Source organism: Pleurodeles waltl, chromosome 1_1, assembly GCF_031143425.1.
Source record: "Pleurodeles waltl isolate 20211129_DDA chromosome 1_1, aPleWal1.hap1.20221129, whole genome shotgun sequence".
Lineage (NCBI taxonomy): Eukaryota > Metazoa > Chordata > Amphibia > Caudata > Salamandridae > Pleurodeles > Pleurodeles waltl.
This window is the reverse complement of record NC_090436.1, coordinates 784,019,361-784,037,648: the sequence shown is the minus strand read 5'-3', so window position 1 is coordinate 784,037,648 and position 18,288 is coordinate 784,019,361. Positions and strand designations below refer to the sequence as shown.

The following is an 18,288-nucleotide window of genomic DNA, read 5'->3' as shown; positions in this document are numbered from 1 at the left end:
GGATTCCCTGTGCTCATTGGCCTGAGGTCCCACCGCTGTGTAGCTGAGCTCTTGTTTTTCAACCAGCTCCTAAACAACCTTCAGTGAACCCATGGCTCTCTGTTTGCAAGAATTTCAGAGACAGTCACCGGCGTGCAAGTCTTGCTAAGGAAGCCAGTAAATTGATGTCTTCATTCTTCTTTTGGAACAGGGGTGTTAGTGCAAAGAACTTCTCACAGATACTATCAGTTGAAAATCAAATTCAGTGCCCATTCCAATCCCTCCTTATGGCTATTTGCACTTTATCTGGTTACCACTTCAGTTGCATCAAAGATCCTGTTTTCACAAGCCTCAGCTGTCCACTCTAACAGTATTTGGTGTGGTCACTATTTTCCAGTGTCATGTATTCATAGGCATACATTCCCAGTTGCAGCATGATATGCCTCAACAGTCTCACCCCAAATCCTTTAACCCAAAATTGAGCTCTTCTTGATTCACTGTAGCAGTCCCAATGAGTAACATATGTCCTTCTCTACCAGTGCATCTTAGTAATTTCTCTTCCGCCAAGGGGGGCAGGTGGCTTGTTCTGCGCCTTCTGGCTCTCCTGATTCCCCTCATTGGTAGCCATCAGTTGAGCAGGTCAGCTCATCTCCAGTGCTTCACCTACTCTATGTCACCCACTCCGCCTTCAACAGCCCGGTCTAGGACCCATCTCACTAGCATCAGCACATTGCTAGTCACTCTGTCCCACTCAGCACAGATCCCTTTTTTGCCTCCCCGCCCCAGGCCTCCTTTTTTGCCACTGTTTGGCGCTCTCTCACTTTGTGCTGTAACCTCCACTCTCATATGAGAAGGAGCCCCCTGGTCAGATATCAGGGGGACACCACCACTGAAAACATCTTGCAGACGAACTCCTCTTCTCCCGTACATGGCCCATCTCGTGTAGGGCCAGGAGGGCTTAGGAATAGGACCCGTGTTCCTCCAATAAGTGTTGTACACTACATGCATCACTCCCAGTATCCCCACTAGTACCCAAATCACACACACATACCACATTACACTCACTGTCCCATACAAACCACCACAAGTACACAGTCTCCCACTCATACTAATCAATGCCCGTGGCATATACCCACCTCATTAGACATCATTAGACATCTGAGATGTTCTCATCCCAGGCAACAACCCTAACACTTAGACTATACCTATTGAGACAGGAGGAGGACTCGCTGCCATCCAAAAATCTCCTTTGCACTGGACTGTACATAAGCATTTGAATTTTTAAGTGAACCTCATCATTTAAGCTCCTCACCGAACAAGTCCCAATCTCAACATCCTGAACGGCGTCCTTCAGTATGAACCGTAGACCCAGTACACAACAAGAACTTCTGGAAGAAAAAAAAAACACGGTGTTTCACCTATCCTTTCATTCAGTAAACCTAACCCACATTTATCAGGGGGCATCAAACCTCTCATTGCCACAAGCACAAAGATAATGACAGATTTCCTCAACACACTTCAAAGTCCAAGACATCAAGCAGCACATCATGTGCACACACTCAACATGAGCATGGCCATCTCACCTGTGATACACTGCAAGACCCCAATATTTATTACCATCTGTTTATTCAGTAATCTTTTGAACTCCCTGCATCAGTATCAGATGTCAATATACTCCTCAGCATATACAGAACTACTCTGAAAAATCATATGGACCTAATCACACCAATAAAAACAAGACCCTCCAAATTCTATCCATCTGCACTATGGGATGCCTGATAATTCTCTCAGAGCAAGTGATCAATACACAGACAGGAAAAGAAATAGAGATGTTTCAGTGCCCTAATGACCTCATTCAACTTACAGCTGTTGTGAGGTTACTTTATCATTTTAATTGGCTCGTTTTGTTAGCTTAGGCCTGCAGCTTGTGCCCTTTCACTCTGAAACATGCATTTTTATCCTTTGTCTTATTTTAGCAAAAGTTTAATTTTAGTGCAGATGTTTTTATTATTTTACGCAGTATTCTGATATTAATTTCTCTGCCCAACATTTTTACTCTGCTTCACTCAAGGCTGAACGTGATAAAATTGTGTTTGCCAGCACAAAGCATTCATCGGGTCCCCTACTCCCATGCACAGACATATATGTGTTGTCACGTCAGGGCAGTTTTCTCAGAACACCAGATGTTTTATTCTAAAACACCTCACTGCCCCCTACATGAGAGAGGGGAATTCCAGCCAGTTGCCATTACATGTTGCATTTCTTCCTTGCAGTTTCTGCTGAGACCTGATACATTCTCTGCCTCTCTGTGGGAGGACTCTTAGATCAACAGACCTCTTATTTGTCTACAAACACAGGTGTGGAGGGTGAATTCCTTCCAGAGTCCTGATGGGCAGATAAGGGCTTACACTGCCATGCTCTTGTATAGAATATTAGTAGAGCAGGTAGGGATTCTAGAACCATTATTGTGACAGTATGGGGGGACGTTTCCTATGTTGTCACTGCCCTGCTCTTATTATGTTTTATCATCCTTATAATCACAATGAATGCCTTTTTACATAGAATGCAGTTGATTCAATAAAACTTATTGAACCTAGTCCTGCTTCTGTTTGCCTTTGTATGTCTGAGACATATGTGACTGAGAGAAAAGGAGTAAGATCTGTTCCACCACGATTTCCCTTGGAAATCTAGATGTAATGTGAGGGGCTGCCACAAATCACCTTTACCCATGAGTATTGGTGAGGTGCTGCTAGTTGCCCGAAAGGGTCAGGCCGACAGATGGCACACGGTGCAGGATTAGACTCCGTCCCCGCGCTCTGTGGTGATGCCGCCCAAGTCCAGCAGTCTTGTTACTATAACCGGATTCTTCACGACATGGCACCTCCAACGTTGGCTAGGCACTGAATTACAGATCTCCCTAGTATCTGTCTCATTACACGCAAAAGACACCCTAATTACCCTATACTGAGACGTCCGTGGTATTAGGGATATCTTCCTTGACTATGATAGGTGGCACCTATTTATTGATGTAGGTTGTTCAAGCTTGAACCTTTAAAAGGATTAAATTCCCAGTTGATGTCCCTATTTCCGACCTATACAACTTTGAAATATTGAAATATGGCGGAACTCCCAACGGGTTGTAATTGCAGCAAACATGAGGGTCCCCCCCCACAAATCATTTAATAAATAATGGCCTCACGAGGAAGGAGGATCAGTTACATTTGTAGTTGAGGCAAATCCAGCTTGTAGAACTGAAATAGTTTTACTCTTGGGTCACTCTTCCAGCAGTGGATGGTCACACGCACATCCTCTTAGCATGCAGCACCCTCATCAGCGAAGGCAAAACTAGCTTCCACAAGATAACCAAAAATGAATCAACAAATAGAAGCAAAACTCTCTTTATGATAACAGAACACTGAATCAGTCTTTCCCTGGACTCAACAATCCCACAAACAGACAACTAGTTCAGTGTGATTAATCAGTCTTTAACAAAGGAAAGAAAATCAGAATCCATTTTGAAAGCACCAACCAGATATCTACACTCCCTCCTATCATCTCTTACACTACCCTCCTTGTACACCGAAATCACGTGGAGATGCCTTAAAAAACTCCTTCACTTCATGAACTCCTCTGGCACCCATGAAATTTTATCAAATGACCTAAAAACAATAGAGATCCTTCATTGCTGAAAAAAACTACTCTGACCTGGGTGACTTTGCTGCCTACTGCCCCGTCACCTTGCATCTGAAAAAACATTAGGAAAGTAGTTAACACCAGCAGTTTTTAACCTTTTGAGTTCTGAGAATCCTTACTGAATCACTATTCCGTAGTTAGAGACCCCAGCCTTAACAATTTCTAAGATGTGAACTTCTAAACAATACACAAAAATACAGAAATGAGTATTGATCAAATAAAATACACACATTATGAAGTGTTTTATTTAGTTAATGAACAACAAAATATACAAAAACTATGACTTTATTTTAATGGGAAGATTGGTGCTTTTCAAAATGTTTTTATTTCTAAAAGACCAAGCAATATGCTAGGGTCTAGCATATCAATTTGTCTTCTTTACTCCTAATGCATGCTGTCTGTGCATATGAGTGCTCCCATTGAGGCCATGTATAGAGGCTGACAGTCGTCCAAACTAGATTCTGTTTCCATTTGCGGGTCCCTGATTCAAGCTAAAGATATCAACTTATGTTTGTAGCCTCTGGTTGCAATTTCCTTCACATTTACAAACCATTTTAACATTTATAATTCCACATTTATTTTGTATCTACATGTGCCTTAATAATCTGCTAATGTTATTTATTTTCCTTGCAGTTGTGGACTTCCTGAGTCCCACATACCAAGTTATGAACCGTGGGCTCAATTACACTAATTTGTGAAACAAAATAACCTCTTGGATTACCGGTCCGACTTTCTATATCAATGCAGCAGGGAAACTCCTAATCTTCAATTAATGGATGACTCAAGAAAAACTAAAATGACCCAGACATTCTCATCCTTGCTAGAGCTTTTGCATCATCCTTTGATGCAGTTATGCACCAAGCGTGGATCCACCTTCTGGATCACGCCTGGGTTTCTCTGGCACAGTCTTCCTAGAGTCCACATCTTACCTCACCAACCACAATCATCTCACCCAGAGGAGAACCTTGAGATCCACAAAACCCCCTCTTTCCTATAAAGTATCCTAGAGAACCATCTTCTCTCCCATCATTTTCAATTTCTACATTGGGCCCCTTGGTTCAGAAACTCTCTGGCAGAAGCATTGGAATCCATCAGTGCACCAATATCACTCAATTGTGCTTCAAAATCTTCTGGACTCACAACATTCTGCAAATCGAGATCTATTGATGTACCATTGATCTGAATGTCAGGCACCTACCTACAGTTCAATTTTGTTTTAAAAAAAGCTCTCCCCTTGCTTGGCAGCCATAACAAGCAATCGCAGAGTCAAGCTTGGCAGCCTAGACAGGTTCACCCTGTATCCCTGAGATGGTAGCCAGTGCCAAGTTTGTGAACTCAGTCTTGTCACTGACCTTTCCCTTTAAAAGCACATCTCCAAGAAAACCTAGGCAGAATTATATCAGCACTTTCTCCTGAAAATAAATAAAATCAGACCTACCTGAAAACAATCTCAAAACAACAGTGCAGACCTAGGTCGTACCTCACCTCAATGAAGTCAGCACTCTGCTCTTATACCTCCCCATCACAATTCTGTGACACCCATGAAGCACCCTTACATGCTGCAGCATCTCTTTTTAAAGGCTCGAAGAAGTTCAACCACAGAAGGAACAAGACTATCCCTCCCTCTGAGCCTGCAGAATCTTCAAGACTATCTGGATCACGTCAATGGCAGAAATGGCATTCTTGCACACCTAGCCATTAAAATAACTGCTGCAGCTCTGTTGTGTTAAAACAGGAAACTGGATATCACCAGACTGCAGATAAAGAAATGCAAGAATGAAAGAACCAAAGGTAGGCATACTCTACATCCAGGATTTGAAACAACATCTAATTTCACATGAAAACATCCCCTTCCATCTTACAAATAAGAAAGAAATTGAAGTTCCATATGTTAAAAATAGAAAACCACCTTAAAGAATTGGAACCAACCTACAGCCTGCCTCTCTTGTAAACTATCATGAATTGTAGCTCAGGCCCCACACCTGCTCATGAGTTCCCTGCTGCCCCTACCCGACTCCCAAGCTCGGTTTCTGCTATGCAAATACCATTAGTCACACATGTATAATCTTGCAAAATGCAGTTGTAGCCTATTTTTCTCCATTACTATAATTGTAACAGGGGTATTTTCAAGGGATCTTAAATTTCTACACTTTCCAAATCATTCCGTACGAGTGTACATTACAACAAGTCAACAGTATTCTTTCTGTTTTGTACTTGTTTAGGCCAGATTTCCTGCCTGTCAAATCGAACTGTTACTGCTAAACGTTTGTTGCTTAGTGGTTTATTATATCAACCTTGACTAATGTATTTATTTGTGGTCTGCTCCAATACCCAGGATTACTGTTGCTTGTTGGTTAGTAACTCAACATAAATATATATTTCTGTGAGACCTAAGAGGTTATGGTCAGAGGACAATTTTTTGTGTGTTAATATGATACATTTGAAGTAGTGAATCTGTATTAAGTATTCAATTTATGTTCACTGTTACAGAAAAATGCTCATGGGGAGACTGTGAGTACATTGTATTTCAGTTACCTTGCAATCCTTCGTAAGGTTGCTAATCATACAGCACTGCTACAAACCGACAGCAGTACAAGCAAAAAGCAGGTGAGTCTCTATTTTGTTTTTAAATGTACACATGAGGACTTTTTGACTGTGACAGATTGTATAGAAGAAAGAATGAGACACAATTGTACGTCAGCATTTGACATTCATTTTAATTCAGCTGTACATCTTCCATTCAGGGAGCCCTGTATATCTGTAATATTATAAAGTGTAAGGTGAACAGTTATACAAAGGATATCTAGGATGTTTGCTTGTAAAACAAGAGTGCAGTAACACCCCTCAAATTGCTTCTATGTGTCCTTATGCTCTAAGCCTCTAATGACGTTATTCTCCAGTATTTTTGTGAAAATCTACAAAAGAGGTAGATGTATATCTTTTCTTTGTATGTTATTCTTTGGTTCAGATATTTAAACATTTTGGCGGTGGATTTTGCTGTATCAAGGAACTGTGTGCCTAAAAGGTGTATCTATGAGAATATACTCATCCAGGAAATTTAGTTGACATTACAAAACAAAAAAAACTAAAAAATAATCATTTACATTTTCGTATTCCTATTCCTTACTAGTCCTACCCATACAAAAAGCAATGCTAACATGATAAAGGTGCTTCACAACCTTGAAATAAGGTTAAAATAGATTCAGTCGATTCTCCCATAAGAGATAGTCTTCAGTCTTCGAATACGTTGCTTTTCTGGCCTATTACTTTGTGTTCCTCTGAGCTTTCAGTCTAGGCTGCACACTTTCTACTTCCCTGCATCTGATAACTTTCACTTAAAAAGCTAAAGGTTATAGTGACGTTATAGTTAGGTGAAAATGTCAGTAAAAACGTAACATTTGAAATTCTAAAACTCACTGAAATTAACCAGTTGTAGTTAACTGAAGTAACTAAAATTTGGGCCTCTGCCATGCTTAATGTTATCAATAATGTTTTTTAACATGTCATCAGTGATTTTATAAATTATATAGAACACGCTGTGATTGATGTAACAGGTCATAAGTAATGCGTGGCAAGGTTGTGAGTTATAGATAATGCAGTTAATTATAACTGGTGAATTTCAGTAGTTTTCAGAGTTTAAAATGTTAAGTTTTAACTGACATTTTCACTTAACTATAGCGTCGCTTTAACCTTTGTTTCCTTCATTGAATTTCTGAGGTTTTCTTTAATGTTAAGTAAAATATTATTACCAATCCTAACTATAACATCACTTTATCCCTTCTGTTTTTTTCATTACATTTCTGAGGTTTTAACAATGTGAAGTAACAAAATAAATTAAAGTAACAACATAAATATAGATGACAGACCTGCTGGCTTTTTCAAAAGGTCAAAACACAAAAACGTAAAAGGCAGGCCATATGGCTTTATCAAAAGTCAGCACATTAACATATATTAAACAGACTTATTGGCTTTGTCATAAAGTCACTATAATAATTTATCAATAACCATAATCCATCGTTTTTCTTATAAATACACACTTGACAATGTTCAGTAATAATAATTACAATATTTTAAATAAAGATTTTTTTTATTCAAAACACCTATAAGCATGTTTCCGATTTTCTCTTCATAACACAGAATACAGCAATACGACTTACCAAAATGGGCTCCCACACTGCAGATGAAGAGCATACAGCTCCAGCTGAGAATGCTTTAAACATTACAGTAAGCTGTCCTGGAGTCATGCATTCAGTGACTCAAAAGACTGACACTGTGTTTTTTAAACATCTCTGAGGGGGCTGTTATGCTCCCTGCAGCGCCTTACAACATTTTTATAAATGACTTGTGGTCCCCCTGCCCCTCTTCGGGGCAACACTGACAACTACAGTGTTATAAACAAAGTCTATGCAGGTCATTATGGGGTACTTCTGGGAAGGAGCAGTGAATATTTTATCAGTAGCCTCATTGCTTCAATACTAAAGAGTTGAGATTGCAACCTTCGAAGGAAGCCTGCTCCTGTAGTGCAGCACCAATCTTTTTTTAACTGTTTTGTGTGCCCCAGTGCCACTCGGGGTACCCAGAGCTTTTTTTTTTTCTCGAATAAACTACTGGTAGTCCTGCCGAACCGGCTCCTCACCTGACAGCACACTCAGTATTGGCTTGGGAGTTGGCACCTTCCTGCTGCAGTGTATGTCCCATGCCCCGGTCAAGGAGAGTGGGAGGGCACACCATAAAGTGGGGGTGCGTGACACTGCCCATCCTTCTCTTTCCTTTGCGGTCCCAAGGGATGAGTTCCTTGAACCCCTTATAATACTCACAGCCCCTGGGGAGATGGGGGACCCCTGGGGGGCTCTGGGAGGAGTCCCTACACACTCCCCACCAAAATATTTTAACTGAAAGTGAAATACCTCACGCCCATTCCCTCCCCCCATGACCCTAGCCTACCCTAGGGCGATTATTATTGAAGAGGTTAATCTCCTCTTCAAGGAGGCTTTTTTCCCTTATTTTTACATTTTTACTGTGGTACTGCAATTTTATTTAGTTTATTTTGGCCCAGGTATTGGGGTACCGAAATAGGTACCATGGAAAAAAGCTCCCTCGACCACTCAGAAGGGGCCTTTTTGTGCATTTTTGGGAGCGTGGGAATAACTGCTCAGCTATACCTAAGCATTAACCCCTTCAAGCCCAACCTGTGCACCTTTTTAACGTGAATTTCTTTACACAAAAATTACAAAAAACATGCTTGTTTAATAAAAGTCTAACAAATTTAGTGTAATTCCATTCTGCCATTTTTGTTTGTATTGGAAACCAAAGTTTCCTGTAGGAAGCAACATGAGAAATTAATGTTTTGAGAGGCCCCTTTTTTTCTTGCCATCCTCTTGATGGATTGATGAAACGTTCCAAGGAGGAGCTGAGGGGATGCACTTTTTTTCATGCAGATTCGTCAAAGTGCACCAAAGTTATTAGCAAAACAAAAAACTCTCTTCCTATTCAAACTCTGACCTAACTATAACTACACAGTGTCAACCCCCAATGTGTAATGTGTGTGTGTGTGTGTGTGTGTGTGTGTGTATATCTTATATGTATATTATAGTATCAAAAATATTGCGAGGCAGAATATGAAAGTTAAGAATATTGTTTTTAGGTATATGATATAGTTGTGTAAAATATTGTCGAATATAACATTGTTTACTTTAATATGGTTGTATTAAATATTGTTTTTAATTAATTTAATATGTTACTTATTATATTATTTTGAGGTATTGTTTAATTGTTTAACATTTTTTTGACATTTGTAAGTTCTAAGTATAATTAATATTTTTTTTACATTGTTAGTTATTTAGTAGTGGGTTTAGGGTTTGTAGTTAAATAGGGTATGAAGTTATTTTAATTATTATAGTTTTTATTTTTTATGTTAAATATTTGATTGGTAATATAAATGGTTTAATTGATTATTTTGAGTATTTTGTATAGTTTGTTATTTTTAAAGTGCAAATAAAATTTGTATAATATGAATTAGTAACTTTTATTTTAGTCGCGAGTCGGTAGGTTTGTTGAAGATTAGGAGGCCAGCTATTTTTAAATATTGATGGTAATAATAACTATTTAAATGGGTGATTGTTATTCTAATTTAAGTATATTTTGTGATTTTTTTTTTATGTTTAATTTAACTTTGCGACAGTTTATTAACTGATTTATAATTTAGTAGTAGGTTGTTTTCCAGGGGATTAGGTTGGGCACCTAGTGAAAAATATAAATAGTTTTTCCTTTGTAATGAGTTTTTAAGTTAACTAAAAGATTAGTTGATAGTTAATTACGTAAATTATTTGATTTATGTCAATTTGTTGTAATTTAATATTTCATTACTAAGGGCCTGATTACGATCTCAGTGGCACTGGCGCCAAGATAGCCAATACGGCGGGGTGAGGTTGCTGTCAAGGCGGTGGCCTCAATCCTGTTGTATTGCAATGTTTTCACCAGACTGACCAGCGGAAATGTTGTATTACGATGTTTCCATCGATCAGCCTGGTGGTAACAGTGCGGTGGCATAGGCCTCGGCTCCCTTATGGAGCCGAGACCTATGCCGTCACACACATGGACACTCAAAATGCACACTGTCTGCATAGCAGACAGTATGCATTCCGAGAGTGCTGGCACGGGGCCCCTGCACTGCCCATGACATGGGAGTGGGCATTGCAGGGGCCCCCCTGTGGCCCCTAGCACTTCCTTTCCTTTCCTTTACTTTTTTTTTTTCTTTTTTTTTAATTCGGAAAAGAAAAAAAAATAGTTAAAATCATACACTGATTTGCCAGTAACATGAGATCAAACACGGCTACATAGTCTAGTTGAACAAAAGAGATAGAATTTCCATTATGTCAGGAGGACAGAATTTTAACCTAGCCATCCATTAGTGGGCAAGGATCCATTCTTGAAATTGTCCCCATATTACTTTCCCTTTTCTCTTGGCCAATCTCCCCTTCCGTTCATACAATGCAGCTTCAAGATGATACATGGACAATAATTTACCCAACCACTGTTGCCACGATGGAGGTTGTCGGTCCAACCATGCAGAGGAGATGCATAATCGATAAACCCCCAAGGCCAGAAAAATGAAAGCTCTGTGGCATTCCCTCATTTTCTCAGCAACCCCCAAGACCATAATCTCAGGGGTAAGATCCACTTCATATCCCACTACTCCTTTTAACACAAGTTAAATGCCATTTTTCAATGCCATCAATTCCCCACAATGAATGATGTCTGCTCCAAATACCCCACATCTTGGGCAATTTGTCCCTTGTGATCCACCCCACTTGACAAGATGAGCTGGTGTGTAATACAAATCAAACAGTCTTATAATATTGTGCTTGTAGCGAGGAAGAAAGTAACATGGTATGTCCCATTTCTAATGATTTAAAGAAATTAATGCTTCCATCTGCCAGCTTACCCTTCCACTTCTCACTATACTTTTCCAAATCATCGGACTGTTCTGCCATCAGCGATGAGTAAATTAGTTTAATTGTTATATTAGGTTTTTCCAACATATCCTTGAGCAAAAGATTACTTCTAAATCCCTGTGCCCCCCCCCCCGTTTTTTACTCAAAAAATCTTGTATCTGTAAATATTTGAAAAAAATCCCTTTGCTCAAGACCAAACTGTTCTTGAAAACTCTTAAACGCCTTAACCCCAAGATCATCAAAAGAATCTCCAAACCTTTCTATGCCTAAAGAAGCCCATTTTACAGCATGATTACACTTAAATATTTCGGGGAGCGACGGGTTGTTATTTATTATAGTATAATAATAATTGAATCTTCCCAGCCCATTCTTCTTCCGCCATGGTCACCAACATCTATAGGCCGCCTCCAGTACCTTATACCGTACTTTCTTGTAGTACCCAGGTTCATGAAAGGTTAACAAGCATCCGTTCGCTATTGATCCTACGAGCAGCTCATAGATGTTTGGACAATACTCTGCCTCAGTCCTATCTATCCCCCCCCCCCCCATAGTGGGCGCATATACTGAAAAGCTGCTGCAAGTTGATATAGTTTTATGTTTGGGAGGGACCACCCTCCCTTTTCCCGAGGTAGAGCCATAAATTTACCCGCCCTTCTTCACTTACCATATGCCCATATAAATTTCATAACTATTCGATCCATCTCCTCAAACCGAGAATTTATGAAACTCAATGGTATAGCGTGGAAAATGTACAACAATTTAGGGAGGAGAATCATTTTAACCACATTACAACTTCCAATTATAGTCATATGTAAATTATTCCATCTATTCATATCATATTTAGCTTTCGCCAATATCGGGTCCAAATTCAAATTAACAATTGCTCCTACTCTTGAGGTAATGTCAATACCCAAGTATACTGCATGGTCAACCCTCCGATTGTCCTGGGTGCTCACATGTAGATTAATCAGCAGTTGCGTCATTGCTCTATTTAACAGATAGCCAGAAAACATCCCAAATTTGCTCGTCACCTCTTCGATTTCTTTCAATGCTAAATCTGGGTTAGAAGTTATAATGGCTATATCATCCGCATATGCTAAAAGCTTTGTATCCAATCCAAACATACACCCTGGTGGTATCATATTATTCCCTTCTAACTGTCTGAGCAAGGGATTTATATAGATAGCAAACAACATTGGGAGCATGGACACCCCTGTCTAGTACCCCGCCCCACTTGAATACACTCGGATTGCCCTCCCATTAGCTGTATTCTCACCCCCGGTGACCTATACATAGCTTTTATTGCTAGGATACATTTCTTCCCAAAACCATAAGTTTCCATAGCCTGCTACAAATACTTCCAATTTACCAGATCAAACGCTTTCTCTGCATCTAACAACGCGACTGCCATAGGTTCCTCTGCGACTTCTGTAGCATCAAAGAGCGTGATGACTCTCCGAATGTGTTCAGTAGTGTCTCTACCCGGGACAAACCCATGTTGTCTAGGTGTTACCAATTTCTTAATCACCAAAGATAATCGAGCAGCAAGGATTTTTAAATAAATTTTAGCATCGCTATTTATCAATGTGATTGGCCGGTATGAACCTGGGTTCTGTGGAGCCTTCCCTTTCTTCAAAAAGACCACTATATTGACCATATCCCAAGATGGCGGGGTTTTGCTACCATTCTGTACCTGGGTGAATAGCTCCATCATCAGAGGGAACAGTAATGTTTTAAAACTTTTATAAATCTCTAGGGGGATCGCACCAGGACCGGAGGCTTTCCCAGTGGCAAGATCGCTCAGTGCCTTGTCTAGTTCTGAGCTGTCAATATGTCGCTCCAAATACAGATAGTCTTCGTCTGACAGTTTACTAATCCTAATAGAGCTAAGAAACTCTAGCATCTCTGCCTCTGTAAACGTAGATGTAGTGTTATATAGCTCCGTGTAATACCTCTGAAACACTTCCCTAATTCCATCCGCATCTACTACTATTTGTCCTTGCTGAACCCTGATCTCTCTGATGACCCCAGCTACTATTTTGTGGCGTGCTCTTGCAGCCAACAGGTGCCCAGATCTTTCTCCAAACTCGTACCCTTCAGAACGTTGCGCCAAATATTTTTCTGCTATACTTTTTGCTGTAGCCTCATTTATTGCTGCTTTTGCTATAGCGATCTGCCCCTGAATATTATTTATATCCTCCCCCTTTCTATGGCTATGATCAACTGCCTTTCTACAGCTCTGAGCTTCATATGTGCGTCCTTCATTTTAGTTTGAGTACTTTTTTGTTTCCTAAGGGTAAAGCTTAGGGTTTCCCCACGTACTCCTGCTTTTAAAGTGTCCCAGACCATTTCTAACTGGGCCGACCCCTGATTGATCGCCAAGAACTCAGCTATCCAGCCTCTCATATGGACTCAATATTCAGGGTCCTTAAGAAGCCCTCTTTCAAAGGTCCACCTCCTGACCTTATGCTCAAGACCATCTAAATCGAAGTCCAATACTAATGGGTTATGATCTGACATAAACCGCAGAAACAATTCCATACTAGCAAGCGCTAACAACTCAGGGGATGTCAAAAAGAAATCAAGCCGGGCTAGCTTCGCATGAGGGGCCGAAAAATAAGTATATCCGGGATCAGGCTCACATAGCTTTACCCGGGCATCCACCAATACTAACTCCTTCTGGAGACCAACCATCGCATTAAATACTTTAGGCTTACGCCCCTGATATTTCTTCGCTGCGGGTGCTAAAAGATCCTGCAATCTGTCTCAGGAGCCATTAAAATTAAAATCCCCGCAAAGGATATACAGGGGGGGATCCTGCTAGCTCTACTACCAGAAAATCCATTACAACAGGGTCGTCGATGCCCTCGCTGGGGCTAGACTGCACTTTTGTGTGTTTACGATGTCGCTGATCCTGCCGCACTGTAGTTTCTTTGCTTCATGATATGTCTTCCTTTCCATCAGCGTTTCCATGGCAGTGCAGCGGCCATGGAAAGGCTGGCCACGACTGCTGCCAGCCGTTCTTGATCCCTGATCCCAGTGGAGGTGGCGGTCTCCTAGCGGTCTGACCGCCAGGATCATAATCTGGTGTTTGGACCAACAGGAGTGTGGCGGTCTGACCGCCACCGTTAGTTTGAGCAAATTCGGAATCGGTCCTTAAGTGTATTTAATATTAAAATGTTTGAATTAATTGTTTATTTTGTTTTATTTTATTTATTCAGTAATTGAATGTTTCATTTATAATTTATATTATTTTTATTTTTTTGGTGTTTTTTGGGGGGAGTAGTAGAGAGGTAAACATATTTATATTTACACGCTTTATTATATATTTATATAGTATGCTATATTATATGTATTTTAGTTCATATTTGTTACATTATTTTTGTATTACTTGATTTAATTTTTTGTTTTACATTTAACTTTATTCATAATGTGTACTTTTTTAAAGTTTAATATTTTCATGTTAGGTATTTTTTTTAATGATAAGGATTAAAAAATGGTATATCTAACTACTCAAAGTCCAACACTTTCCATACTGTTGCTTAGATTGGAGTGAAAATAGTGTATGAAATGCTGCAGGCACCAAATGACGAAGGCAGGAAAATGCAAACTTTCAGAAAGTGGAAATTTCAAAATTGTAATTTGAAATCTGACTTCACCATAAGTTAGAATTTTTCATACAATTCCAAAGACACCAAACATGAACTGATCATCTGTCTCCATTTGGAAATATTACTTAATAAATGAAATAAGGTAACTTCAATGTTATCCTATGGAAGAGGTCACCCTTGACAGAAGTGAAAAAACGAATTTAGGAGTTTTACACTACCAGAACATGTATACCTTAGAGATACATGGCGAGCTTTTCTATTACATTGCACTATGGCCTCTGGGCTCTCCGGGACCTAGCCTAGCGGTGACTTCCATGAATTAAAAATGAAGATTTGGGCCTTGTAAGAGGCTGATTTTACCAGGTCGACATGGCAGTTTAAAACTGCACATGCAGGCTGCAATGGCAGGCCGGAAACATGTTTAACGTGCTACTTAAGTGGGTGCCACAATCTGTCCCGCAGGCTCACTAGTAGCATTTAATGTACAGGCCCTGTGCACAACTAGTGCTGACTTACTAGTTCACGAGGAGTACATTTATATGCCAATTGGTTATAAGCCAGTCTTACCATGTTTCAAGGAGAGAAAAGAACAGCACTGGTTAGGAGTGGTAAAGTGGGCAGAGTCCTAAAGCCAGCAAAAACGAAGTCAGCAAAACAGGAGGTCTGAAGGCAAAAGGTTAGGGGAAAAACCATGCCAAGGATGCCACGTCTAACAAATGGTAAATGTATTCCCTCCAATGTCCAACACTTTACCTACTCCTGCATAGATTAGATTAGAGTATGAATAGTTAATCTAACACCTCCATAGTTCAACGCTTTACCTGCTTTTGCTTAAGTTTTAATGGGAATAGTAAATGTAATCCCTGCAAAGTCTGACAATTTCCCTACCTTTGCTTAGAAATAAAAATGATATTTATAAAGCACTTTGAGGTGTCTTGGTGCTGGCTATTGCTAAGTCTACATAAGTAATCAAGTTAGTAAGAGGAGAGCTGTTTAACATATCTACTATTTACTAAATAACCGGGTTTTTAAAGCTTTCCTGAAATGAAAGAGGTTTGTCATTTCCTTTAGTTTAAAAGGTAGGGTATTCCACAACTTGGCTGTGCTGATGACAAAACTTCTAACTCGCCAGGATTTATTTTTTTAAATTTCGGAACAACTATATTCTTGGCTGCAGATGACAGCAGCGGCCTGGAAGGGATGTACCAAGAGAAACTGCATTTAAAACATTCTGAACCTGAGTTATGAAGAGCTTTAAAGGCAATGCACAAGGCCTTTAAGGCGATCCACTGTTCTAAGGTTAACCAGTGCAGCTCTTTGAGTGCCAAAGATGCTGACTGATGCTTAGGAATTCCATATAGCATCCAGGCTGCTTTTTTTAATATATCTGCAGCTTGTTAAGGAGCTTTAGCTGCAGATTGGAATATAGCACATTGCAGTAGTCCAACGTCGATAAGGCTAGGGCCGTAACCACTGTCTTTTACTGGCCCTTTGGAATACAGGGAAATATCTTTGTTATAGCTTAAAATGGTGAATACACGCGCTCGCCCACGAGCACTTTGTAATATTGCCCACGAGCGATTTCCCCTCGAATGCGGTTTTCGGATCGGTAACAATAGTTTGCCGGTTTGGAGACACGTCCGAGGATTAGCGCTGGGGGACTTTTGATCAGCAAAGTAAATAAAATATAAAGTATAACTCACTTCATGCCTGCGGAAAGCTTCTCTTCTTTCTACATCAATCTTCCTTGGCATGGGCAGCGCAGGTGCCCACCATGCCAGCCCCGTGGCAGTGTTCCCCTCTGCTTTGCACACTGCGATGGGTGCTGGTGCACCCTACACACTACTGCGCTGGTGCACCCTACGCACTACAGTATTGCTGCTGGCTCGATTACGAGCCGGTGAGAGTGCTGATACCCGTTTCCCACTGGGACCCAGCGGAAAACTCGTAATGGGGCCTGCGGGGAGGCAGACGCACTTGCGGCAACCTGCTCATTGGGACTTCAGTCATAATGACCCCCTCAGTCTTTGCGCTATGATGGTCAGTAAAGGAAGAATTATTGACTACCTTCCAGAAGACCGAGCTTTCTTTAAGAGACCCTGCCACCTCGACATCTGCCCGTGCCTTAGCTCTGGCCTCTGAATTACTCACCTCCAACGCTTCCTTGTACTCTTTCCTCGCCCTAATAATCCCAGCCCTATATTGTGGATGTTATCTTAGTTTCACTTTGAGATGTCGATGAGCAGCGGTATAGGAATGATTGAACCAACCCTATTGTAGTTGACTCTTGGGCTTCTTTTGTATAGTGAATTTTGAAGACATTGAGGCACACAGTAGGTTAATAGCTACTAAAATGGTGGCTGGTTCTTCCTTATGTTTGGTCACAATGGTTTCATATATTTTTTTCATATATATATATATATATATATATGTTTGTTAATTTTAACTTATGTTATTGTTAATATGTTAATGTAATGTTTTTAATTATTGTTTGTATAATTTTAGACAGTATTTCTCTTGCGCACTCTCTCTCTTTATATATATATATATATATATATATATATATATATATCAAAAACGAAGTTGTCCTCGTGTGAAAGCGCACTTAGACAAGCTGAAGCCATGCCGGTCTTTTCAACAAGAAAGAAATACCTGGAACACTTCCAGCACTGGCTGCACCTACGAGGGTGAAACACTTCTATATTTTTCTCTGCTGAAGAAAGGATTGACCTAGAAACACGTGTCCAGAGATGATTTTATAACTAAAGGCCTGGAATAATGAAACAGCTTAAAGAAATTCACTATGAGTTGCTGGCTTTGCTTTTTCTTCCCGTTTAATTAACCTGTTGGGTGTGCGCTTTCACATGAGGACAACTTCGTTTTTGAGATATATATATATATATATATATATATATATATACATGTTCGATGGCATGTGTAGCTGCAGATACACATGCTGTGCACTGTTCATGCCGTCTAGTGTTGGGCTCAGAGTGTTACAAGTTGTTTTTCTTCTAAGTCTTTTCGAGTCACAGGACCGAGTGACTCTTCCCTTTCGACTCCATTGCGCATGGGCATCGACTCCATCTTAGATTGTTCTCTTTCCTCCATCGGGTTCAGACGTGTTCCTCTTCGCTCCGTGATTCGAATCTGGAAAGTATTAAAATCATTGAAAAAACATCAGTATTGTTGCGTTCGGGAAAGATCTTCTATCGCTGCATCAGCACTGACGAGACAACCGCTTCGGTGGCCCTTCGGGGCTTCCGCGCCCAGCCGAGGGCTGGTCAACCGACCACACCCAACGTTGAAGCCTCATGGACCGGACTCCCTTCCATTTCTGTCCGACGTGCCACGCTAGGTATCCATACACAGACGAGCATCGGTTCTGTAATCTGTGTCTGTCATCGGAGCACAGAGAGGATACTTGCGAGGCCTGCAAGGCCTTTCGGTCGAAAAAGACCTTGAGAGATCGGAGGGCAAGGCGCGTGCAGATGGTGTCAAAATCGTCGCAACACCTCGACGAGGAGGAGATGGCTATCTCCATCCAGGGA

The 18,288-nt window shown here is 40.5% G+C and overlaps 1 protein-coding gene across 4 annotated transcripts in view; it reads left to right on the top strand.

Annotated features, from left to right (window-relative positions):
- The window catches only part of ERCC6L2 (ERCC excision repair 6 like 2), a 1,058,011-nt gene that overhangs the window by 379,439 nt on the left and 660,284 nt on the right, over positions 1-18,288 (top strand). For 2 of the 4 annotated variants that reach the window (XM_069227899.1, XM_069227925.1), the window contains exon 9: positions 6,163-6,279. The exons of the other annotated variants lie outside the window; for them this stretch is intronic. In XM_069227899.1, the coding sequence (XP_069084000.1) occupies positions 6,163-6,279 (117 nt within the window). The remainder of the gene's footprint in view (positions 1-6,162; positions 6,280-18,288) is intronic. 4 annotated transcript variants of the gene reach the window in all.